This window comes from Natrix helvetica (genome assembly GCF_964273705.1).
Source record: "Natrix helvetica genome assembly, chromosome: Z".
NCBI classification, from domain to species: domain Eukaryota; kingdom Metazoa; phylum Chordata; class Lepidosauria; order Squamata; family Natricidae; genus Natrix; species Natrix helvetica.
The window spans coordinates 18,970,832-18,997,946 of NC_138554.1; the positions used below are offsets into that span (position 1 = coordinate 18,970,832).

The window sequence follows — 27,115 nt, forward strand, 5'->3', positions numbered from 1 at the left end:
CCGTCTGTGGGTCCAGCCTCCCTCCGTCCCTCCCCCGCCCCACCCAGCAGCGTAGCCGCCCGTGCGCGAGTCATAACTTTTCCCCCCGGCGCCGCTCCGCGTCCGGGCTTCGCTTCCCTCGGCGGAATCTCCCTCCTTTCCCCGCCGGTGGTCGGCGCTCTTCGCCGGCTACGATCCTTCGGGATCTGCTCCCCATCCCGTTCGCGTCCTCCGTGCAGTTCGCTTCTGGCCTCGCCCAGAAGGCTGAGCCGTCTCCCGGGAGCACCCCGCGCTTCTCCTCCCGCTTTCCCCGCGGGGTCGGTACGTGTCCCGCTTGCTCGGCCCGGCGGGCAAAGGCAGGCGCGCCCCTGCCTACCGCCCCTCGGTGCTTGCCAGCCGCCCGCCCGCAGCTCCGATGAAACCAGGCGGGGGAGCCGAGGCGCCGGAGGGCGAGGGCGCGGAAGGGGAGCGGGAGCCGCTGAACCCGGAGTCGTCGGAGCCGCTGGGCGTCTCCGCCACTTACCGGGAGTTCGTCCGGCGAAGTTACCTGGAGCTGATGAGCGCCAACCAGCACTCGCTGCACGCCCTCAATTGGCGGCGGCTGTATCTCAGCAGGGCCAAGTTGAAAGCCTCCAGCCGCACTTCGGCTCTGCTCTCCGGCTTTGCCATGGTGAGTGGGGAGACGGGAGGGAACCGCCTCGCCGTCGGTCGGGGGATTCGAAGACTTGGGCTCGCTCTACCCGGTGGGTCTTGCGGGCGCATCGCAGGCAAATCCAGGCACTCCTCGGTGTTACGATCAAAACCGAGCCCGCCATTTCTGTTGCTAAGTGAGACGTTTGCTAAGTGACGTTTTGTCCCATTTGAGTTCTTTTCTTGCTGCTAAGTTGTTAAGAGAATCACTGCGCTTATAACAGGTTGTTAAGTGAATCTAGAATCCCCCATTGGCTTTGCTTGTCACAAAGTTGCTGGTGACATCGACCAGCCTGAGTCTTTATTGATTAGCCTTTGGACCATATTAAAGTGCAGAGTTTCAAAAACAAATTATTACTAAAATTTGATAAAAGCAATATAAAATGGAATTTTATAAAATACGATTTAAAATGGAAATTGAATAAAATGCGATTTTAAATAGAAATGGAATAAAATACAGTCTAGAATGAAACTGGAATAGGATACAATAATTTAAGATATGGATAAAATATGATAAAATTATATTTCGGTGTCACCCTTGCAAACTACTCCAATCAATCCCATGTATGCAAGTGTCAACCGAACCATTTTGTTTAAGTCCGTGTTGTGTTAAATGTTATTTTCCTGTTCCGGCTGCACATAAAGTAAGTTGTTTTGATATGGGGATCCCAATGGGCCATTCGTTTAGTATATAGACCAGGGGTGTCCAAACTTGGCAACTTTAAGACTTGTGGACTTCAACTCCCAGAATTCCCCAGCCAGCTGTGCTGGCTGGGGAATTCTGGGAGTTGAAGTCCACAAGTCTTAAAGTTGCCAAGTTTGGACACCCCTGATATAGACCAAGGTATCTGTCTCTCACCCCCCTTTTATAAGCAGCAATCAGATAGGTCTTTTACCCCTGCTGCTTTGCAAATGCAGAGGCACAAGGTTGAAAAAAGTTATCGCATGGCACTGCTGCCATAAATACAGGTAGTCCTCAAGATACGACCACAGTTGTGCCCAAAATTTATGTTGCTAAGTGAGGCATTTGCTGAGTTTTTGCCCCACTTTCTTTCCTGCCTCAGTTGTTAAGCGAATGGCTCACCACACTTTTAAAATTAATAACACAGTTGTTAAGTGAATCTGGACTCCCTGTTGACTTTGCTTGTCACAAGGTTGCAAAAGTCACCCAGTAGCCCTGGGATACTGCAACCGTCATAAACATGAGTCAGTTGCCAAATATTTTAATTTTGATCATGTAACCCCTGGAGATGCTGTCATGGTTGTATGTGTGAAAAACGGTCGTAAGGCTCTTCTTTCAGTGGTGCTGTGACTTCAAACAGTCACTAAATGAACTGTTGTAATCAAGGACTACCTGTGGGCGCTGCTAATAGAAAATGCGGGTACAAGGCTCCTGTTTCACACATTCCCTATTTCTGTGGTGGCCCGCCAGTGGCCAGTGGAGCTGGCAGCAGATTCAGACAGTGAGGAGATTGGGGAGGAACATGGCCCAGTCCTGGAGTCTGGGGAAGGCTCTGATGAGGGCTCTGTGTCAGAGGCAGAGATGGGGCCAAAGCCGTATGCCAGTTATCAGCTGCCTTCAGAGTCAGACATCAGTGAGGCAGAGGAACAGCTGGAGCCTGTTCCCAGTGTGCGCATGCGCAGAGCTGCCAGGGGAAGGGAACAGCTAAAGAACAGGGGTTGACTTGGGAGTAAGGCCAAGGTGGATGATGAATGGCCCCTCCCACAGGAAATAAAAGAGGAGCGAAAGGGGAGTGGAGTTTGCAGGAGACAGTTACTTCACTTAATTGGTTCCTGACTCTCTGAGACTCCTTGCCAAGGTTTGCAGATATCAGCCTGTCAGCTCTCCAAGCCAGATAAGGTCTGTGACTGTAAATCCTCCCTCTAAAGAATTGGATGTGAATGAGCAGTATCTACAGTAAATTAATAAAAGGGGTTCTTGTCAGGACCAGGAATCCTTCCCATTGCTTTTCCCTCAGTGGTCCCTGGCATGGCAGGACATCTTTCCTTCACTTCCAGAAAAAAGGGCCAGAGGTTAAATGCCTCAGGTGACCCCTATCTGATTTTTTTTTTGCATTTTTTAAAATCTGACCTGAGCAGATCAATCCAAGACTGGCTAATCTTGAACATCAAAGCAGGCTCCAGATCTGTCTGGATCTATACTTTCTTTTCCCAAAGGGGTGCAAAATTGGAGCTTGTGTTTCATGGCTGGGCTGAATTTTGCAAAATTGTTCGGAACTGTTTTTCTTCCTGTGGCTCAGCCCAATGGTTCCCCTCGCAAACAACCTTGTGGCATCTCCAAGCCATGAAACGTTGTGTTAACCTCAGCCATTTTAAGACTTGTGAAATTCTGGGAATTGAAGTCCGCACGCCTTAAAATGTCTAAGATTGACTGAGGTAAAGGTAAAAGTTCCCTCACATATATGTGCTAGTTGTTCCCAACTCTAGGGGCCTGTGCTCATCTCCATTTCAAAACTGAAGAGCCAGTGCTGTCCCAAGACGTCTCCGTGGTCACAGTGGCGTAGCGTGGGTTGTCAGCACCCGGGGCAAGGCAAGTAATTTGCACCCCCTAAAGCAAGGGCGGCCCGACTGCAGCTGCCCCTGGGTCGGCATCAGTCAAGTGAGGCTCTCCATGCTGGCCTCCTGCCTTCCTCCCGAGGAGGAGCTCGAAGGGCAGCGGGAAAAGGCTCGACTGAAGGGAAGCAGGTGCCGCGGGGGTGGGAGGCGCACCGGGGGCTTCGGGAAGGCGCCGGCTTCCTGGGGCGCTCCAGGCGGAGCGGGAGGACGCGGTGGCGTTGCAGCGGCGGGCAGACGGAGCGCAGCGCCGCTCTCCTTCGGCTCCCGCGGAGGCGGCGCGGCGGGTCCGCTGGGAGGTAGGCGGTGCGCAGGAGGGGCCTGGGCGGGCCGGGGCTAGGGAGCTTAGTTCGTGGGCCGAACCGGGCGTGGAAAGAGACGGCCACAGTCCGGCAAAGGGCGGCGCAGGGCGAGTCAGGGCGCCCCCCCAGATGTTGCGCCCGGTGCGGCTGGCCCCCCCTGCACCCCCCACGCTACGCCACTGCGTGGTCATGTAGCTGGCATGACTAAATGCCGAAGGCGCACGGAACACTGTTACCTTCCCACCAAAGTGGTCCCTATTTTTCTACTTGCATTTTTTACTTTCGAGCTGCCAGGTTGGTAGAAACTGGGACAAGTAACGGGAGCTCACTCTGTTAGGGATTTGAACCGCCAAACTGCCGATCTTTCTGATCGACAATTTCAGTGTCTTAGCCACCGAGCCACTGCCTTCCTTAAGGCTGAATTAACATTGCCTTAAAATACGGCTCTGGGGTAGTAGGAGCGTTTGCCCTGTGCAGCTTCCAGGCTCCTTGCTGACTTTTCCCAAGCCAGGCATGCTTTTCAAAAACTTTTGGAGTGTGGATCCCATAGTCTATAATACTGCTGGCTAAAATGATGGGCGTTGTAGTCCAAAACAAGCAAGAGCATTCTGCTCCAAAAAAAACCCTACTTTCATTTACAAGTCTCTCTATAAAGTTGGGAGATGGGGTGTAAACATGTCAGCCCAAACTTTCTGGATACTATATTTATTATTTCAATTTATGTGGCCACTCCTCTGAAATTCATGACTCCGGGCAGCTTGCCATAATTAAAAACTATGCAAAATTTAAGAAACGATATACAAAAGCCATCCAAGAGAACAGTTAGGTCTAATGGTTAAGGCTGCAAGCTAGAAAGCAGGATATTGTGAGTTCTTACATACTTTAGCCATGAAAGAAAGCCAGTTTAGGTGACTTTGGGCTGGTCTCTCTTTCTCTCTCTCTCTCTTTCCCTCTTTCTTTTCTCTCTCTCAGCCTGACCCACCTCACAGGGTTGTGGGGAAAATAGGAGGAGGAAGATGTGTTGGATTAAAGGGCTTTAGCTTTCTCCACCTTTTGAGACCCTCCCGGTTTTATTTGCAAACCCTAAAACAGGCCTTGTTTTCAAACGCAAAAAGGAAAACCGATTAACTGATTTTAAAAACACGCCAGGAAATTCGCCACCACTGTTGATGAAGGCCCAGCCATTTTGACTTCTCTTTTTTGCTGCTTCCCCACCCCTCAGAGCCAAAAGCTGATTTATTTGGTGCTGCCACAGGAGACTTTTTAACAAGGGAAGATCTCATTTCCTGAAACCTTTTTTCCTCTTTCGTTGCACGGTGTGCGTATATGTATACGTTAATTCTGGAATGCCAGGCTTCTGCTCATGTCGTAAGCTCCCAAAGCCCCTGAGCGTGTGCATTAAGTTATTAAGTGAATCACCGCAGTTGTAAAGCGAATCATGCGGTAGTTAAGTGAATCCAGATCTCCCCCCCCCCCGCCCCCCGGTTGCTTTTGCCTGTCGGAAACTGGCTGGGATGGTTGCCTGCGGCAATCACGTGAACCCAGGACGCTGCAGCTGTTGCAAATACATTGCCAAGTGCCTGAATTTTAATCAACTGATTGTGGAGATGCTGCTATGATAGTGAATGCAAGTGCTGGTCATAAGTCACTCTTCCACTGTCATTGTAACCATGAGCGGTTGCTAAATGAATGCTTGTAAGCCGAGGACCAGCGGTACAGAGAGTCCTCCCCTGCAGCCGTCCACTATCCAACCGTTTTGGCACGCTAGCAGTGGCTACACTGCCTTCTGAGAGTACAGATAGTCCTCGACTTACAACAGTTCCATTTGGTGACTGTTCAAAGTTACCACGGCACTGAACAAAGCGACTTATGATCATCTGTCAGAGTTGTGACCTTTGTAACATCCCCACGGTTACGTGATCAATATTCAGATGCTTGGTAACTGGTTCATATTTATGACATACGATCATGGGATCATTTTCCGTGCCCTATTGACAAGCAAGATGAACGGCCAATAAAAATTTGCAAATAAATAAATAAAATTTGGACATCAGAGGATCTTTTGCCTAAGGCCCTCATATAACATACAATTTCAGTATACCACATACTTTAATTTTATCTTTGTTCTTCCTTTCATCCGGGAGGACTCAGATTCACCGATAAGGTTTTCTACTCACTCTTTTGTTTACAACAGTCCTATTAGATGGGTTAGGTGGAAAACTGAGGCCGGAGAATAGAGAATAGAACTGGAAGGGACCTTGGAGGTCTTCTAGTCCAACCCTCTGCTTAAGCAGGAAACCCCGTTTCAGACAAGTGGTAGTCCAGTTTCTTCTGTCTTAAAACTAGAAGCTGTATCACTGGTTAATTGTTCCCACTGTTAGGAAGTTTCTAACTATGTATGGTCTCCTGGTATAGTCAGAATAACAGAGTTGGAAGGGACCTTGGAGGACTTCTAGTCCAACCTCCTGCTCAGGCAGGAAACCCTATATCATATCAGGCAAATGGCTGTCCAACTTATGGAGGCAAGTAGTTCCACTGATTAATTGTTCTGTCAGGAAATTTCTCCTTAGTTCTAGGTTGTTTCTCTCCTTGATTTCCATCCGTTGCTTCTTGCCCTGCCTTCAGGCGCTTTGGAAAATAAGTTGACCGCCTCTCTTTGTGGCTGCCCCTCAAATATTGGAACACTGCTATAGTCCTTCTTTTCTCTAGACTAGACATGTCCAATTCCTGCAATCATTCTTCACGTGTTTCAGTTTCCAGGCCCTAAATTAGTTGCTCTTCTCTACCCTTTTTTCAGTCTCAACATCTTTTTTTTTATAATGTGGTGACCAATACAATACAATACAATACAATACAATACAATACAATAGTAGAGTTGGAAGGGACCTTGGAGGTCTTCTAGTCCAACCCCCTGCCTAGGCAGGAGACCCTATAACATTTCAGACAAATAGCTATCCAACATCTTCTTAAAGACTTCCGGTGTTGGGGCATTCATAACTTCTGGAGGCAAGCTGTTCCACTGATTAATTGTTCTGTCAGGAAATTTCTCCTCAGTTCTAAGTTGCTTCTCTCCTTGATTAGATTCCACCCATTGCTTTTTGTTCTACCCTCAGGTGCCTTGGAGAATAGTTTGACTCCCTCTCCTTTGTGGCAACCCTTGAGATATTGGAACACTGCTATCATGTCTCCCCTAGTCCTTCTTTCTCTTAAGCTAAACATACCCAGTTCCTGCAACCATTCTTCATGTTTTAGTCTCCAGTCCCCTAATCATCTTTGTTGCTCTTCTCTGCACTCTTTCTAGAGTCTCCACATCTTTTTTACATCGTGGTGACCAGAACTGAATGCAGTATTCCAAGTGTGGCCTTACCAAGGCATTCTAAAGTGGTATTAACACTTCACGTGACAGAGGTGGCTTGAAGCAAAAAAGAGAAGTTTCCTTTCTCCAAGGCAGATATGCCGAGAGCCTTACATTTCCGCATTTGGGGCCACACCCAACACAGAAGGGTGATTTAGCAGGCTATAAAGGCGGCTTGATGTGAAGCTTTGGGCTCTGCTCCCCCTAAAGGGAACATTGCTGTCGCTGCTAACACCTGCCGCCTGAGGCAGACAGGTTATGTTTAATGACACAACCTGTCTGATTACGATCAGTTGTTGAGCTGCATGGCAAGATGAAGGAAATTAATCAGGGTTTTGGGCTCCTCATTTGCCTGCCACATTCATTAGGAACCCAAATGGTGGAAAAGTTGCTTCAGAGTGTTAGAAAGCTAGTTGAATAGGTTGCCATTTATCCTACCAATTTCAGCTAGTAGGTGAACACTGGAAGTTTTAAAGAAGAGATTGGACAACAATTTGTCTGAAATGGTGTAGGGTTTCCTGCCTAAGCAGGGGGTTGTTGTGGTGGGTTCCTTCTGGTTTGTTCCAACTGGTAGTAGCTTGGCGGCCTAGGTTGTGGAACCGGCAGTGACCCAGGCCTGCCACACCCCCAAACTGGTTCTCCCGGCATTGCCGTAAGCGGCGCCATATTGTTTTTTGCTTCTGCGCATGTGCAGAGCAATTTTAGTTGTACTGCTCTTGCGCTAGGCGCGTTCCTGAGTGAACTAGCAGTAGTCTCTTCTGGAACCCACCTCGGGGGGACGGGGGGATGGACTAGAAGACCTCCAAGGTCCCTTCAACTCTGTTTCCTATCCTATCCTAATCCTATCCCTATTATTTTTATTTTTATTCTAGCTTTGAAACCACAGGTCTAGTTAGAACACAATAGTCTCCTGAGTTATTTTTTCCTCAAAGCGTCTTTGATTTTTTTTTTAAAGCACAGGTAGTCCTTGACTTACAACAGTTCATTAGTGACCCTTTAAGTTACAATAGCACTGAAAAAAGTGACATGACCACTTAACGACCACTGCAGCATCCCCATGGTCACATACTCAAAATTCAAATGCTTGGCAACTGATTCATATTTATGACGGTGTAGGATCCTGGGATCTTGTGATCTGCTTTTCCGACCTTATGACAAGCAAAGTCCATGGGGGAAGCCAGATTCACTTAGCAGCTGGGTTACTGACTTAACCATTGCAATGATTCAGTTAACAACTGTGGCAAGAAAAGTTGTAAAATGAGGCAAAACCCACAAATTCAATTAGCAACATAAATTTTGGGCTCAATTGTGGTCATAAATCGGGGCGTACCTGTACACTTGCTGTTGATTTTTTTTTTAATAGCAACAAATGCCTCTTCCATTTATCTAGATCAGAATTTTGGCAACTTAGGAGACTAAAGTGACAAAACTGGAGAAAAGGAAGATGGGAAAACATTTCAAGGGAATAAAATTACACATTTGTCTACATTTTGACTAACTTTTTAGTGTTTCTTCCAGCTCTTAAAATCTTACGTAGCCTTCCCAAGATTGAGAATGCTTCTAATTTGACAGTGATAGTTAAAAAGCCATTATTTGTGCCACAGTTAATTAATTACATGTACTCCTTGGGGCAAAGTAGTATTATTTTCCCAGCAGTCAGTCAGTTTCTCCAGAAGTCTTAAATGTGGTTCTGACATATTGGTTCTAACCGGTTGGGCAGCTAGACAGATTTAATTTATCGATCTTGCTGGAACACAAAATACCTCATTGTTGGCAAAAAAAAACCATGAGTATGGCCATGTTTTATTTTTAAATGCACAGAGGCTTTGGAATGATGCAATCCCGAGAAAGAGAATTTATGTTGTTCAGAAAGGAATTGTGTTCCTTGTGTGCTCAGAGAGAGTTGCTCTCCATATATGGTCAAAGGTAATGTGCTGGTTGGTCTAGTGATTAAGACATCAGGCTAGAAACCAGGAGACCATGAGTTCTAATCCTACCTTAGGTACAAAGCCAAGTAGGGGACTTTGGCCAAGCCCGAAGAAGGAGGCAACGGCAAACAACTTCTGAAAAACCTTGCCAAGAAAACTGCAGAGATTTGCCCAGGAAATCTTTCAAAAACTGGATATGGTTGTTTGAAAGGGAAAATAAAAAGGTGCTGCTAACGTCCCTCCCACCACCACCACCAAAAATAATTCTTAGATCAAAGGTGGCTTTGAAAAGATATTCACATCCCAGCCAACACAGCATGTCTTAATTCCCTTGCTGTTATATTAGAGAGGGGGGTTCCTCTTTCCTTCAGATCTACAGGAAGGGTGAAGAAAAGTCTCTTGCAGCCGCACCTTCGGCTGGTGGGAGGGATGAGGTTGGTCTTCCTACTTGCTGTGATGCTCTTCCTAGGAGGCCATGGAAACAGAAACAGTTTTGATGATAAAACCTTTGATGTGTCTTCTTCCCTCTGTTGGTATCTGAGGGATGTGTCTGGATTTACACTGCTGGGTGTTGCATGGACCACCCAATCAATTAGTTGATTCCTGGGTTCGATGATCTTGTGGCTGCTTCTCCTCCTGCAGCCCAAAAGGTTCCGCTGCTTATCCAAGTAGCATCTTTGGTCTGAGCAAGTTGGTTAGGTGGACCCCATACGTGTTCTCCAGGGAGTTTTCATTTCTTACCCTGTAGGATATCTATGGGGGTGTCCCCACCACCACCAACTTGCTCAGGCTGAGGAAGCTACCTGGAAAAGCAGCGAAATCTTTTGGACCAACAAGAAGTTGGCATGATGCAACATTCAGATAACCCTACCTGGATGACTGAGAATCTTCATGGACAAATCTCTAAACTCCCATCTGCTAACAATACCTTAGGGCAGTGTTGGTGAACCTTTTCGGCACCGAGTGCCAAAACGGGAGTGTGTGTGTCCGTGCCAGAAACTGGAACAGCAGCCATCCGCATGAACGCAGCAAGAATATGTTATACTGGTTTCTGGAGCATGCATTCACACCAGCCACCAGGTCTTTGTGTGCAGATGCGTGCCAGAAACTGGAAAACCAGGTGGCTGGTGTGCATGCGCGTGCCGGAAACTGGAAGGTCATCTTCCTGGTGCGCGCATGGTGAAGACCAGCTGGCCGGCGCATCGGAACCTGAAAGAGCAATGGGCGACAGCTCGTGTGGCCAGAGAGATGTCTCTGCATGCCACTTCTGGCACACGTGCCATAGGTTGGTCATCACAGCCCTAGGGAGATACACCTGGTGGGATCCAGAAGAAGGGCCTCTCCGTGATGACCCCCTCTCTCCGGAACATCATTCCCCCAGAGATTAGAATGACCCCCACTCTGACACTCTTCTGAAAGGTGCTGAAGACCTGGTTCTGCCAGTGGGCCTGGGGAAGGTAGAGTGGGATGGAGTCCATTAAATGGCTCGTATGATATGTTGTTGCCAGGGCATGGGGTGGGTGTGGGGGGTTATCTTATTGTATTATTGCATTAATTTATTATAGGATTGTCTTTTATTAGTTTTATGGTTTTTATATGATGTTTTTATGTTCTTGTAATCCGCCTTGAATCGCCATGTGCGAACAGGCAGCAATATCAACCTCCAAAATAAATAAATACGAGATTGCGTGTTAACCCCTACATCTGTATCTGTTCGCTGCATCTGGAATACTGTTTCCTAGGTCAGCTCCCCTTAACCTGACACTCTTCTGATGGATTAAGGCTGCAGTTCTTAAGCAACCCAGCCGCCCTCTTTTTGGCACAAAACCAGCTGGGGGACTACAGATATGATTGACTATCTGTAGTCCTTGTCTTATGACCACAATTGGGACATGAATTTTAATGAGTTGCACCCAATTTTATAACTTTTTGCTATGGCTTTTAAGCAAATCACTGCAGTTGTTAAATACCTGCTTGTTTTCAAATGCCTGAATTTTAAACATATGACCACAGGGATGCTTCAGCAGTCATAATGCGAGGGCTGATCATAAGCCAGTTTTTTGAGTGCCGCTGTAACTTCAAATGGTCATTAAATGAACTATTGTAATTCAAGAACTATATGTGTATATGCATGTATGTATATATGTATATGTAAAATAAGACAAGATTAGATTTATTGCCATTTTTGTCTGTGGGCACACTGGCACACATTGAAAATGAAATTCTGTTGCCTGCTCTTAAAAGTGTACGCATACATAACACACATTTACACATGCTATATACATACATATGTATGTTAAATATTTATTATTTAAACTGCTGGGTTACATCCATACCTATTAAGGAATTTGAATGCTTTATAGGATGTAAATAAATGTGTATTTGTATGTCTATGTTCTGCTTCTAAAGAGCCTTGTATCCAACACATTTTCTTTCTCCCATATAGTGATCCTGAGTAGCTTCATCAGAGTAATTTTTAAGGATGTGCTTTATTTAATTTATTTAATGTATTGACAGTGGTGCGAATAACCAATGCGCAGTATTGGAAAAAAGAAAGTATCCCATCAGAAACATAATTAGGAAAATCTTGGTTTGCACAGAAGCAGATAGGCTTACCCTAAAATTAAAAAATAAGGGGAGTCGGAATATTATGAAGTTTGGAACAGATGTTATTATTGGTATGAGACAAGGTGACAAGACGGGAACAAACTGTAAATAATATGATTGGATAGGATAGATAATTTACCAAGTAGATTGACAGTTAATGGATGAGATTATGTATATATACTGTCATTGCATGGCCATAACGTTTTGCATCTTAAATACAAAAACAATAAAAATATATTTTAAAAGAAAGATCAGTTTTTAATATGCACTGCTTTTCATCATAGACAGTTAGGGAAAACAGGTAGAGCGGCCTTTTCCCAGCCTTAGCACGCTCCAAATATGGGGACTTCACCTCCCAGAATTCTTAGAAACAGCCCTGCTCCGGAGATTTTTTGCTCCCAGTTCAGCCCAGATCCAGCGAACTGGTAGTAGTGGTGGCGGGAGGCTCCGCCCACCTGCCCAGACGCTTCTGCGCCAGGAGTGGATTGCTGCCGGTTTTACTACCAATTTGCTAGTCATGCGCAACGCACGCAAGTGTGTGCGCTGTTCAGTGTAAATTATTCTTCAATCATGCTCAAAACAATTTACAGTGAACTGCACATGCACAGCCACTAAAATTAAAATGGCGGCGGTCCAATGGCGCCGAGAGAACCAGTTCAGGGGCGTGGCAGGCCTGGGTCACTACCGATTTGGCCGCACCGGGCTGCACCGGGAGCAGCCCACATCTGTTCTGCACATGCGCACAAGTGTTGCACGCATGCGTGAGCGTGGCCAAGCCGGTAGTAAAAACATTGACAACCCACCACTGCCCTGCTCATGGGGGGATTTTGGGAATTGAAGTCTGTACATCCAGAGGTCGCTCCCACAGGTAAAGCTAAAAGCCCGAGTGTGCTGACTGGTTGGATTGGTGACCAACTTTACTTATTTATTTATTTATTCCAAATATTTATATAGGTGCCCCACTTATAACCAAGTGTGAATCTTTGAAACGAGTTCAAATCCAGTTGCGAAGGCAGCTGAATGACCTGGAGGTTGACATTCAGCCCAGCATAAAGTACCTCACTGGGTTACAAAATGCGGGTGGGTCATTGGATGCCACCCATAATTTCCTAAAGGAAGGGATCAAACAACTCTTTGGAAGCCTTGCCATGTACCTTGCCAGATCCTAAGGCAAAAACTGTGTGATCTTAGTTGTTGGAAACCAAAGCAACAGGGAACTCAGGCTGAGTATTGAACCAGTTGCAAGGCCTGTTCCAGAATCAACAATTTCTGTTTTGGAAACGTGTGTGTTGTCAGCCCCCCCCCCCAAAAAAAAATCATATAATTGGGGGAAAGTGGCATTTTAAGGAAGGGAAAAATACTGCAAATCTTCATTTCTCTTGGATTCAAGCAAGCTGTCAGAGTTCCTCTGCCAGAGCTGCAATTTGTATATTTTTAAGCAGTGCTTCTCTATCTTGACAACTTTAAGACATGTGGACTTCAACTCCCAGAATTCTCCAGCCAGCATGCATGCTGGTTGCGGAATTCTGGGTGTTGAAGTCCACATCTCTTAAACTTGCTAAGGCTGAGACTCACTGGTTTAGAGAAACCAGCAACAATATACTGAGTTGTTGTTGATCTCCTCTGTTATTGATCTGAATCCTGCCTCAGAGCCTAGGACAGTTGAAGAATGGAAATCCTACAGAAGGATGTGGAGGGAGTCTCCCCAGGCCATGTGATCACACATTGTGATCTTCCGACAAGAAAAATAAACGAGGAAACCAGATTCACTTAACAACCGTGTTACTAACTTAACTGCAGTGATTCACTTAACCCTAGTGACAAGAAAGCCTGTAAAAGGGGACAAAACTCACTTAGCAACTGAAGTGTCTCGCTTAGCAACAAAAACGTTGGCCTCAATTGTGGCTGTAAGTCAGGGGTGTCCAAACTTGGGAACTTTTAAGACTTGTGGACTTCAACTCCCAGAATTCTGGGAGTTGAAGTCCACAAGTCTTAAAGTTCCCAAGTTTGGACACCCCTGCTGTAAGTCAATGACTGACTATATTTATTTTTCTAACAAAGCAGCTTCACCTGAGATTGGGTTAGATTAGGTCTGCCCTGGGTTTCAGAAAATAGGATTGTGTCTTTAAAAGCAACTGCAAAAAATAAAAATGAGGGAAATATGAGGCAGCTTTCAGTCTCTGGGAATAGAGGCGGTTGCTGGCAGGAGGCCCGTCAGGGTTTATAGGAGCCAAAATTGGAATGTTTCTGGAAGTTCCTCTGGGATCTGAATTGCATTTTTCACCCAATTGCTCTCAGAATGGAACATCTTAATAAATTTAACAAAGCTAAACCACAAACTACTGATGAGATTATCATCTGGGTCTTTCCTAAACCATGGTAGGCAGCCCAAGGGTCAGATTTTCAAATTCTTAGGGGAAACAAAACGTCTAGTGTAGCATTTTTCAACCTGAGCCACTTTAAGATGGACGGACTTCAACTCCCAGAATTCCCCAGCCAGCATGAATTCTGGGAGTTGAAGTCCATCCATCTTGAGTGCCTCAGATTGAGAAACGCTCGTCTACTGATATCCTTACAGGTAGTCCTCAACGTACGACCACAACTGAAGCCAAAAATCTCTGTCATTAAGTGAGTCATTAGTTAAGTGAGTTTTGACCCATTTTACAACTTTTCTTGCCACAGTGGTTAAGTCAGGGGTGTCCAAACTTGGCAACTTTAAGACTTGTGGACTTCAACTCCCAGAATTCCCCAGCTGGCTGGGGAATTCTGGGAGTTGAAGTCCGCAAGTCTTTTTTTTTTTTTTAATTAAAAGAGTTTTGTACAAACAAATTTTCCCCCTTTTCACCCCCCCTCCACACAATATAACTCTCATACAAATGCTATACCCCCTCAACCCCCCCGCAAAAATTCACATTCAAATATTATACCAAACACTTTACCCCCTCCCCTCCCCCCATCTTAAAATAGATTACTCATAACCCCTCTCCTCCCAACAAAAACTATATAAATTACTCTTAAATTAATAATAACACATTGATCATTTTCTAAGCTAATTTAACATCTATAACTCTTAATATAAATTTCTCCTAGCCTAACAATGTTTCATTAGTCCCATCTTCTAATTTATTCATACATATATATTGCCCCACCCTCCACCCTAACCCTCCCCCACCTCCCACACAAACCCACCCCCCTGACTTCCGCTGTATACCACTCTAACAATTCCAAACATCCCATATACTATTTACTCTGATCATCTATCGGTCTAAACATTCTTACCTAAAGGCTAGATAATAACTCCTAGTCTGGTATTTATTCTGTATATAATCAATCCATTTTGCCCATTCCTGTGTGTAATCCTCCTGTTTCTGAGCTTTTAAGAAAGCTGAAATTTTTGCCATTTCAGCGAACCCCGCCACCTTCTGAATCCATTGATCAATTGTCGGCAAAAAATCTTTTTTTCCAATGTTGCGCAATCAACAACCTAGCTGCTGTAACCATATACAAGGCCAATTTTGTTTCCCCTTTGGTAAAATCCTTAACTATACCCAATAAAAACATTTGTGGAGTGAATTGTATTCTTTTCTTAAATACATTCTGCATAACCCACCATATTTTTATCCAAAAAGCTTTAACCTTGTTACAAGTCCACCATACATGAAAAAGGTAGCATCTAGACACCCGCATCTCCAACATTTTGGTTGAACATTTGGGTACATGCATGATAATTTTTTAGGATCTAAATACCATCTGTAAAACATTTTATAAAAATTCTCCTTTAAATTCTGTGACTGTGTAAATTTAACATTCTGAACCCATATTTTTTCCCACGTTTCCAACATAACCACTTCACCAAAATTCTGAGCCCATTTAATCATACAATCCTTAACCAATTCACTTTCTGAGTCTCTTTCTAACAGTACATTATATATTCTTTTAACTTGTTTTGGACCAGTCTCTTTTATCTGCTTAATCAGTTCCACTTCTTTATCCATAAAGCCGACCCTGCGATCTTCTTCCCATCTCTTCTGAAGCTGTATGTAATGTAACCAATTTAAAGTAATTCCTTCTTCCAACAGCTGTTCCAAAGTTTTTAACTTCCATTCGCCCCCATCAGCAATAAGCACATCTTTATATAAACACCCCCCGAGTGACTTAATATTCATAATCCCCATGGTGTCTGCAAGATCCAACCAAAGCGGTATTTTATAATCCCAATTGGGCCGGTGCTTCTTCCATATTCTCATCAAGGCACTACGGAGAACATGGTTGTTGAACACTTTATCCACCCTGTCTTCATAAAAAAGATATGCATGCCATCCCAGAACAAGATCATGGCCTTCTATATTGAGCAATTCCATTTTTGTTTTCCCGAACCAATCTGCTACATGCGTTAATACTGCAGCTTCATAATACAATCGAAGGTTTGGGAGTCTAAGGCCGCCTCTTTCACGTGTATCTTGCATAATCTTCATCTTTACTCTCGGTTTTTTCTCCTTCCAAACAAATTTATTTAATGTTGTTTGCCAATTTAACAAGGTTTTATCTGACTTGAGCACCGGAATCATCTGGAATAGAAAGATAAATCTAGGTAGAATGTTCATTTTAATTGCTGAGATCCTTCCAAGCAAAGACAATTGTAACTTTTTCCACGCTTCAAGATCTTTCTGTATCTTTTGCCACAACACTTCATAGTTATTTGAGAAAAGTTTTGTGTTTGATTCTGAGATTTGTATTCCTAAATATTTAACTTTAGAAACTATTTCAAAACCTGCTAAACTTACAAGTCTCTTTCTTTGAGTCTCTGTCATGTTTTTAACCATCATTTTCGTTTTGTTTTGATTTAGTCTAAACCCAGACACCATGCCAAATTCTATTATGATATTTTTCATCTGGATTATTGATTTCAAAGGATGTGAAAGGGTAACAACCAGATCATCGGCGAATGCTCTAGTTCTGTATTCCTTTTGCCTGATAGCTATGCCATCTAAGGATTTTGAGTCCCGAATTGCGTTCAACAAGACTTCCAAGGTTAAAATAAATAACAATGGGGATAATGGGCAACCTTGTCTTGTGCCTTTTTGTATCTCGAAAGTTGTTGACAAATTTCCATTAATAATAAGTTGTGCATTTTGTTGCTGATAAATTGCTCCAATCGCCTGCCGCAATCGTGGTCCCATATCCATCTTTTCCAAAGTCTTGGTTAGAAAGTTCCAATTCACTCGATCGAAGGCCTTCTCTGCATCCAAGAAAACCAGCACTGCAGAGATCTGCTTATTCTTATCAAGATAGTCAATTAAATCTATGAGTTGCCTTACATTCTCCTTCATATGTCTGCCTTCAATAAATCCTGCTTGATCATGATGAATAATCTCTTGAATAACCGGCATCAATCTGTTGGCTAATACTTTAGCAAATATTTTATAATCTGTGTTCAGAAGAGATATCGGCCTGTAATCCTCTGGTTTCTTAGGGCCCTCTTTATCTTTAGGTATCAATGAGATAAAAGCCGCTTTCCATGAGGGAGGTATTTTACCTCCTTGTTGTATATTACAAAATAGTTGTGTAAGATATTCAATCATTTCCAGTTGTAAAGTTTTATAATACATTGCAGTCAAACCATCAGTCCCTGGAGCCTTAGCTAATTTAAGTTGATTTATAACTAAAGTGATCTCATCAGCGGTTATAAGACGTTCCAAATTTGCCTTTTGAAGCACAGAAATTTTTGCAACCCTTTTTCCTTCCAGAAAATCATCTATTAACTTGTTCTGTATATTATCCTGTACATATAGCTTAGTATAATAGTCCACAAATGATTTTTTAATCAACTCTTGTTGATATACCATCTTCCCTCGAAACTCAATTTTATCAATAATTCTGTCATTCATATTCCTTCTCAAAGTATATGCTAACCATCTACCAGGTTTATTAGCGTTGGCAAAGGTGTTATGTTTAGCAAATTGCAAATTGGTTGCTGTTTGTTCTGCTATAAGCATCTGAAATTGATCTTTCAACAGCTTTAGCGCCATCTGGAGCGCCTGGTCATTCGGGTTTATTATAAGCAGCTGTTCTTTGCGTTTTATTTCATCTTCCAATTCCATTCTCCTTTTCTGTCTAATTTGTTTGTGTTTAAAGTTCATATGTATCAGGACCCCACGCATATAAGCTTTACTTGCATCCCAAACTATTTCAATGGGAGTGCCCTTATTCATATTAAAACTGAAAAATTCCTTCATGTGTTTTTTAAGTTCATCAACATTTTTTTCATATCTAAATAAATTTTCATTTACTCTCCAAGACCTTCTTGGCCTCATCCCTAATTCAATTTGTAACCACACCGGACTATGATCGCTAAGTGACCTGGTGAAAATCTTGGATTTCTTGGCTTTAGGAAGTAGATCCGGTGTTAACAAAAAGAAATCAATCCTTGAAAAGGATTTATGTCTATCTGAATAGAAAGAAAAATCCATCTCATTTAGATGTTGCGTCCTCCAGACATCTTTTAATTTCAAATCGTCTTGTAAATCAAAAAAAGCCTTTGGTAATTTGGTAGTGAATTTCGTCTTTGTACTCTTGTCTATCTTTGGAGAAATCACTCCATTCCAATCTCCCATTATTAGAATACTCTTAAAGTTCCAGTCTAAAATTTTTAAATGGAGCATCTTATAAAAACTTTCTTGGCATTGGTTAGGAGCATATATTCCTAGCACCAAAATGGAACCGAAGTCTGTATCAAATTGAATGGCTATATATCTACCAGTGTCATCTGCCTCTATAACTTTAGTTGAAAATCTTTTATTTATATATATCACCACCCCATTTTTCTTTACCAAATCAGAGGCAGCATAAAATGTTCCCAGTTTTGAATTCACTAAGTACTTCTGGTCTTGCAGCCTAATATGAGTCTCTTGAAGGCAAACAACATCATTATTAAATTGCTTCAAATAATAAAATATTTTTTTCCTTTTTTGTCCGCAAGTCTTAAAGTTGCCAAGTTTGGACACCCCTGGGTTAAGTGAATCGCTGCAGTTGATAAGTTAATCTGGTTGTTAAGTGAATATGGCTTCCCCTTTGCTTGACAGGAGGTCGCAAAAGGTGACCACATGACCTTGGGACACGGCAACAGTCCTAAGTATGAACCCGTGGCCAAGCACCTGAATTTTGATTGCGTGATCATGGGGAATGCCGCAAAGGTTGCAACTGTGGAAAAAGTAACTTTTTCAGTGGCATTGTCACTTTGGACGGTCACTAAATGGACTGTTGTAAGTCAAGGGACTACCTGTACTTTCACCCAACATTTAAACGGAGGCATCTGTGCGGGGGGGGGGGGGGGCTTTCTTCCGCCCCTTGTTTCTCTTGAAAAGCAGAAAGTAGAAGAGAATCCAAATGGGGGTTTTTAATGCTAGGATTTGGGGAAGGCGCCATTAAAAATCTAGAGCTGGATGTTCCCACCCTGGAACTGAGCATGAAGTCGGTGTCCTCTACCTCCTCCTTCAAGTCTTCTTATTTATCCCCAGCCAGGCAGCACGTGCTACTTTCTGGGACTTTCGGCCAACTAGCTGTCACCACTCCATTTAACAGTGGCCCACTTTTGGAAAATAAACTGCTCATCTCTTGCCTCTCTTCCCCCTCCTAGCCAGTAACTTGATTCATGGCTTCCAGTTGGGCGCTTTCCTGGGACATATTAACCCCCTTCTTGTTGGGAGACCCACCAAAGTGTTCGGAGAGATTTCCTTTTGTGGGTCTGGAGAGGATTCCCTTTTCAAGAACTTTTTATAAAACTCCTGTTTACCTTCTGCCAGAAGGTGTTGAATCAGATGGAGGGAGCCATTTTGTTGGGGGCTTAAAGCCAGCCGCATCTTCCATCTCCCTCCTCTTCTCCCCCCACCTCCCCAAATTATCTGGGGAAACTGCCAAGGAACTGGAACTTAAGCCAAAGCTGGAGCTATAACCAGTCAGACCAGAATATGGGACGCTGCCCTCCCCCAATTTTCTCCAAGCAGCACGCTCGTGTGCCAAGTTGGGGATTAATAGCTTTAAGAGGCACTACGGATCATACTTGGCTGTAGAGCTAAGCACCAGGACAAAGTTGCACACGGTCTCCTCTTTCTGCAGCTGAGATGCCTGCAGGGGTGGTAGAACTGCAATACAACCAGCGAGATTTATTTATTTGTTCTGCGTCATGTTCCAGTCAACTCATAAAGAATTGGGATAATCATCTAAGCAGCCCCAGGGAAGCTTAAAAACGGCAATCTGTAGAGATTCTCAGTCATCCAGGTCATGGTTATCCCAAAGGTGCTTAAGGAAGGAATATAAATCCTCCCATTCCTCACTATCCTCTCAGAGCTGAAGAAGCTTCTTGGACAAGAAGCAAAACGTCTTCAAAGGAAAAAAAAAACAAGAAAGTCCAGGAGCCTCCTGAAAAAGTACATTTGGGTTTAAAACGGTAGGTTTTGATCAAACTTGGCTGGGCTTCCGTCATTTTACCAGCAGCAAGAGCACAATTGAGGGCCAATAGCTGAGGGGCGTGCATTTAAGCCTGTTTTGCCCCATTTTGCGACCTTTCTTGCCAGAGTTGTTGAGTGAACCACTACAGTAGTAAAGTTAGAAGCTTGGTGGTTAAGTGAATGTGACTTCCCCATTGGCTTTTCCCGTGAGAAAGTCACGAAAGGGGATCGGACGATCTCAGGATGCTGCTACGGTTATAAATAGGAATCAGTTGCCAAGCGTCTGAATTTTGATCATGTGATGGTGGGGATGCTGCAATGGTTGTAAGTCGCTTTTTTCAGTGCTGTTGTAACTTTGAATGGTCACTAAACAAACTGGTGTAAGTTGAGGGCTACCTGTAACTGCCCCCATTGATGACTTCATGTACAGATGTAGATGAGAGAGAAAGTGAGGGGAGAAAGAGAAGAGAGAGATGCTTACCTGAATAAGTGGACTGTTCAGATGTGTTGAACTTAGAATAGAATAGATAGAATTCTTTATTGGCCAAGTGTGATTGGACACATAAGGAATTTGTCTTTGGTGCATATGCTCTCAGTGTACATAAAGAAAAATAAAATAGAATACATTCATCAAGAATCATAAGATACAACACTTAGTGATAGTCACAAAGCGTTATCATAAAGATAGTCATTAAGTGTTGAATTTAAGCTCCTATAATCCCAGGCTATGGTAGCTAGAGATGGCCAACAAACCAGGATGGCACCAGATTTAAGACGTTTCACACTTGGCAACTTTTAAGTTGTGTGGACTTCAGCTCCCAGAATTCCCCAGTCAACCATGCTCGCTGGGGAATTCTGGGAGCTGAAGTCCACCCAATGTAAAGTTGTTAAGGTTAAAAGTTGTTAAGGCTGATTTACGTCTGGACACGGGAGCATAAATTGCATAAACCATTGTGAGTGTAGCTGGCTGTGCTGGTTTGAAACACGTTTTCCCTTCAGCTCTTGCTGTGTTTTTCATTTTTCTTTTAATAGTTTAAAAAGAAAACATTACAAAGTTCCTTCTCTGGAAGGAACAGAAAGCTACCATTCTAAACAGATCCACTGAGGAGCTGGAGTCCTTGATCTCTCAGGGAATTATTTCTGAGCAAACAGGGTTAGAATAACTTTGCTCCTGTGGCTCCTCCTGAGTTCAAAGCAGGGTGGGTTAAAAAAAAAAGTTAGGCAAATTGTGCGGTATTTACAACAAAGCTTCCTTGGTATTATGAAGTTTGTTTGTTTGTTTTTAAAAAAAAGATGCATAAAGAAAGGGAAGTTGCATGCAGCGAACCAATCCACCAATCTTGATTATTTTGTTAATTCAAGGTCTCCAAGCATGATACTGGTCCCTTGCATTCATGGAGATAAAAAGAGGGTGGTGTAGAGTCTATTCACTCTAGGGCTTTTTGCAAAACCTTGCTGCAAGGCAAAAATAGGTGGCCTGTTCTACTTGTTTGATTTTTTTATGTCGTCTTCTGATCAGTGGCAACTTCCTGAACTTCTGGCAACTTCCTGAAGTAGCCCCTACAATTTTCTGAGCAAGATTTCATAAGTCATTTACCATTGCTTTCTTCCTTGGGTTAAGACAGTGTCTGGCTCAAGGCCATCCTGCTGACTTCATGTCCATGGCAGGACTAGAATTCCTGGTCAACCTGTTTCTAGCCTGATGCCTTAGCCTAGTATTTCTCAACTTGTCATTTTTGAGAAGTGTGGACCTCAACTCCCAGAATCCCCCAGCCAACATGGCTGGATGGGGAATTCTGGGAGTTGAAGTCCGCACATCTTGAAGTTGCTAAATTGAGAAACACTGCCTTAACCACTACAGAAATATTAGCTCGAAAGTAGTTTGGGTAAGAAAAAACATCTGGAAGCACAGTAGAGGAAAAATTGGTGATGGGGTGCAAACCTTACTCGTTTATTTTCCAGTAAGTGTCCCTGGACCAAATGAAAGTTTGAACACTCGTAAGAAGATCTCTAATTCCACATCTACCATTGCCCACCCCCCAAAATTATCTGCTCTGTGAACTAAGATTAGTAAAATGAGAGAAGTAGTGGGTTATCCTGCTGGAATAAATATAGCACCGAGACATTTTAAAAAACAATTTGACAGCCAAAATAAAATAAATTGAAAAGCTGGGTTCACATTTGCACTGAGCCGGGAGGTTCATTGAATGACTTTCAATGATTAATTTCTTTAAGTTACAACATTCTATCCTTCTCCAGGTAGCCATGGTGGAGGTGCAATTAGAAGACTACGACTACCCTTGGGAGCTGCTGGTGGCCTTTAGTGCCTGCACGACAGTGCTGGTGGCCGTCCATCTCTTCGCTCTTATGGTCAGCACCTGCATCTTGCCCAATATTGAAGCCGTCAGCAACATCCACAACCTCAATTCGGTCAACGAGTCTCCCCACGAACGAATGCACCACTACATTGAGCTGGCCTGGGGCTTCTCCACAGCCTTGGGGATCTTCCTCTTCCTCACTGAAGTGGTGTTGATCTGCTGGGTCAAGTTTATGCCTGTCGGCAACATGGCGGCGAGCAGGAAGTGCTGCGCTCCAGAAAGTCTCCACGATGGCAACGCCACAGCCTCCAGAGACAACTCTGGCTGGAATGCTGCCATGGCCTCCACGGTGATTATGGTTCCAGTTGGCGTCGTGTTCATCATCTTTGCTTTGCATTTCTACCGCTCCTTGGTGGGGCACAAAACTGACCGGCATCAGCAAGAGCTGGAAGAACTTAACCAGATCAAATATCAGTTGGACGGAGAAGCCACATCTCTGCAAGTGGTGTGAGTTGGCAGCCTCACTTGAACTGCAACTGATGTGAACTTTCGGAGAGAAAGGCCCCTCCGCCATCGGTTCTATCCTGATTTTGTCTCGACGGAAAAACTGTTAAGTAACTGCCACTGTTGGAATTTAACCCCAAAGCTGTGGTGTTGATGTCACTCCACAGTCTTCCAACGTCCCAACAACATGTGTTTGCGTTTCCTAGGAGACAATTTTCAAGGCCAGGAGAACTTATTGAAATGGGTTCCTCTTGAAAAGAGCAGGGAGTGAAATCTAGGGAGCCTTCCCTAGGGAATGCCCTGTTTGGTAGATTTTAAATCCTACAGTTCAAATGTTTACAGGAGGCAGTTGTTGAGGCGGAGGTGGGGGAGTGACAGCTTTAGCCTCTCCAGGGGTGAGAGTTGCTTTGTCCTGTACGATTTCAACTTTGTCTGTAGAACAGGAGAGGATAATCAAAAGGTCTTTGGTATTTCTGACATTTTGAAATGGGTGGGTTCAGTCCGTTCATTTGCAGTCCATTTCCCTCTTCTTCTCATCTTTGTACATATGAAATGGTAGAGTTCACCAACCAAGATTCACTGGGCTAACTTTTGAACAGGTGTTCGACCTGCTAGGTCCCTTGCAAGCCTAACATTGTGGCCTAATTAGTCCTGACATTCTCAAGCTGATGTCCTCTTCAGCTTTCACTGTGCAGTTCCCTTGCTGCTTGTTAGACAATCTGAAGATATCCCTAATACCAAACCTTTCCATCAATTTGGTGGAGAGTCGCTGCATCTCCAGAAGGCTTAGCCTTGGATTCTCAAAGGGGCTAGGAAATATTTGCATCTTGGATTTAACTTAACTTTAACTTTTATTTGATTTCTAGACCGCCCCTCTCCCAGAAGGGACTCGGGGTGGTGTGCAGTCATATTAAAACAATAAATATACATAATATAAATATAAATAAATATAGGTGTGGCTGGAGGAGGTAGCAGTAGTTTACTGTACAATAGTTAAAGTTAGATTAAAATTTAAGAATTTAAAAATACATTAAGAACACCCCTAAAAACTTTACCAGAATAAAAATATTTGCCAGGAGGTATAAATGGGACTATAAATGGGCCAGGCCAGCTAATTGGAACAGGTGGGTCTTAAGTTTCTGTCGGAAGGAGCGGAGGTCGGTAGTAGTTCTAATATCGGGGGGGGGAGGTCATTCCAGAGGGTTGGGCCCATCACAGAGAAGGCTCTACTCCTAGGCGCTGCCCGCTGGCATTGCTTGGTGGACGGCACCTGGAGGAGTCCCTCCCTGTGAGAGCGAATTGGTCGCAGGGATGTATGCGGTAGGATGCCGCATTGTAAATGCAATTCTTCCAGTTGGTCCCTTCCCTTGCCCACCATTTTTGGGACGCCCTGAATCCTACATTCCCAGTCAGGGTGTTTGATCTAGCACATCTGGAAGGCACCAGGATGGAGGACACTGTACTGTAGCCAAACTCTTCCCATGCAGTCTATGCCATTCCTCAAATGCTTGTTTGCTTACCTCTTTGGAAACTTGGCATCAGTTTTGGATCATTGTCAGAGTTGGGGTCGGTACAGAAAGTTGGACTTCTGACCCAGGAATTCCTGGAACATGCATATTATCCCCATATATGTGCTTTGCCCCCAGTCATAAATTGTCTGCCCCTCCCTAGGGATCCTTATTTATAGGGACAAAGTCACGCAGTATCCTGGGGGGGGGGGGGGATAGTCAGGGAGGACGGAAGGGACAGACTGCTTGGCTCCAGTGGGAGATAGCTTCATTGCTTGGGGTATTTTTCCAGAGGAGAAAGCAGACTATTGGGGTGTGGTAGAAGTTAAATAAATCTAAGTCCAGTTTAGGAATTTGGGGGTGGAATTTTCCTTGCCTCTTGCGTTTTCTTTCAAGGACAGATTTGGCCTCAGTCTTTGGTGAGGAGAGCCACTGAGCATTAAAACCAATCTTCTCCCTCTCTACCTTCCCCAACTTCCTGTCCTGCACAGATGTGGACCAGAATCTTATCTTATGGTTGAAGATGCTGAGAGCAGCAGTTGTAGACAGGAAATGCCACATTCTAGGAGATGCCTGAAGCAAGAACGTTAGACCAAGATATCACAGGCAGCTCTCTATCGAATATGTCACAAGACTTACATATGGGTCTTTATCCAAGGAAACGGCCACAGTGGAAGCAGGCTTCCTGCTGAACAGGAAGTGGAGCAGCTTAAGCCTTCGATCTTCAGCTGTTCATCTCTTCATGAATGCTCAGATGTTCTCCCTTAAGAGTTCTGCTTCCTCAGGATTAGGAGCCACATGCATCCATTTTGGGGAGCAAAGTAGTTGGAGATAATTGGGACAATGGAAAAGATATTTTTGAATGGATAAAAATAACCCGTCCTTTCTCTATCATGGACTCTACACCTGTTTTGCTGGACAAGGAAAACACATCTTCAAGATGTGTATGTAGGATGATGGGGAGAAGGGATCAAAGCAGAATTAGATGTACAGGAAGCCCAGTTCACATTCCCAGCAGCTGGAGGTCAGTGTTTCTCAACCTCAGCAACTTTTAAGATGCATGGACTTCAACTCCCAGAATTCCCCAACCAGCATGGGAGGGTGAATTCTTCAATTCTGGGAGTTGAAGTCCATGCATCTTAAAAGTTGCTGAGGTTGAAAAGCAGAGTGCAAGCAGTAATGAGAAGAAAAAAAAATGCATGGAAGTTGGTTGGGGATACTGCTAAAAATATCTGAAACACAGCGGCTGCTAAATATTCAACATTCTATCAAGCAATGCTTTAATTTCCGGTTAAAAAATGAATTAATTTAGTCTTAATGAGGCCAGCTCAATTACTTGTACGTCCCAGAGCTTGGCTTTTAAAAGTATTAGGAAGACCAGTTTAGTTTACATCAGCCTTGGCTAGCCTGGCTTCTTCTGAATGCACTGGAACACAGCTTCCCTAAATCTGAGTCGGAATGATCATGGGTTTTGTAGTCCAATGCATCTGAGACGCAAAGGTGGTTTACATGTTAATCATGCAGGGCTAGAGTTTTTACACTTGTGAATGGTACACAACTAAGAGCTTGTACACGCTTCATCATGTATTCTCGAACTCATTTCTATTACTGAAGGGCAGCGGCTGCCAATAGGGGCATGTTTATATAAATATAAATAAAATGTTTTTAAAGAAAGAAATGAAGTTTGTCTAAGTCAAATTATTAAAGGAATAGACTGAAATTAACTAATACGTTACTCCCAGTATTACAAGCTCTGCGTATATCATGGCTTCCCCATCTGGTATCCCTGCATTTAGAAAAGGATCACTCATCAGTGTTCTTTAGCCCAACTTTTGCAGTAACAACTTTGACATGCTCAGATTTTATTACATGGGATTGTGTATAGGAACATTCATCCAAGCGGAGACATGCAGTTGGAACGGCTCAACCTGGATTGGGTATCCTCTCCTTCATCTGCCGCTGTTGTATTGTAAACATACGCAAAAACATTTTATTGTTGATTCTTCTTTGCATCTTGGGGGTGGGATGCAAATTTATCCCTAATCAGGAAAAAAAAAAATCCAGATCAGATTCCTAAGGGACTGTTCCTGCTGCAGGGACTGTGAAGTTCAAAAGGCCAGATTGGTGGTCTGTCTTGACAGATGCTTACTGGAATAGCATTTGTGACAGATTGAACTCTGACCCGCTCTGTTTAGTGAAAAGATGGTACAGAGCACTGGATATTCAGAATTTGTGATTAGTGGGTTCTGCTTTGCTGTTCGAAGTTTTCAGGCAGTCATATCAGAGATTTTTCTTAATCTTGCCAAATCTTTCCTTGATTTCAATAGTTCTATATAATTTTCAAATGTTTCTCACAATTCAAATGCTAACTGAAACATGGGGGAGTGAAAAAAACAAGACAGAATAGATATATTTCTCCCTTACTTTGTCACTATATATTATCTGCAGTTTCAAATTATTAAGGCAGATGTTTAGGGAAGCCCATAGTTATTGAAAGCAGACGATCTGTTTACAGTCCAAAAGATTAGAAGAGTTAGAATAAGTGTTGGTCTGTGGAATTAGCTTTGTCCAATTAATTTTGGGCCTAACAAGACAATCACCTTTTTACTGTATAGAAAAGGAGTGGCAAACTAGTGGCTTGCAGGCCGGATGCATCACCCCAGCTCCGCAAAGGGAAAAAAACATTGTGATACGTCACATGATAGTGTGATGCTGCGAGTTTGACACCCGTGATATAGAGAAAAACGTAACAGTGAATCAAATGGAAACCTATCCAGCCTTTTGCATTTATTTTGAATTAAAAACTGCATATAGAGTAAACTTCATTAAAATTAGCAGAAAGACGTCACATATAGCTTAGTACCATAGATATGTTATCTTGCATTCAGTTAGGCATTTGTTGA

General features: G+C 43.7%; 1 protein-coding gene across 1 annotated transcript; it reads left to right on the plus strand.

Moving 5' to 3' along the window:
- Window positions 1-59: 59 nt before the first annotated feature.
- Window positions 60-25,890, plus strand: ORAI3 (ORAI calcium release-activated calcium modulator 3). The gene is made up of 2 exons (XM_081970040.1): window positions 60-649; window positions 22,142-25,890. Exons 1-2 carry the CDS (start codon window positions 395-397, stop codon window positions 22,709-22,711), a joined length of 825 nt encoding a protein of 274 aa, XP_081826166.1. The 5' UTR covers window positions 60-394; the 3' UTR covers window positions 22,712-25,890.
- The last annotated feature ends 1,225 nt before the right edge of the window (window positions 25,891-27,115 follow it).

What these genes read in the sequence shown, in the direction of transcription:
- ORAI3 (XM_081970040.1), top strand. Translation starts at nt 395, where the DNA reads ATGAAACCAGGCGGGGGAGCCGAGGCGCCGGAGGGCGAGGGCGCGGAA. An exon ending in TGCTCTCCGGCTTTGCCATG is followed by an intron (nt 650 to 22,141) that starts GTGAGTGGGGAG and finishes ATCCTTCTCCAG; the next exon opens with GTAGCCATGGTGGAGGTGCA.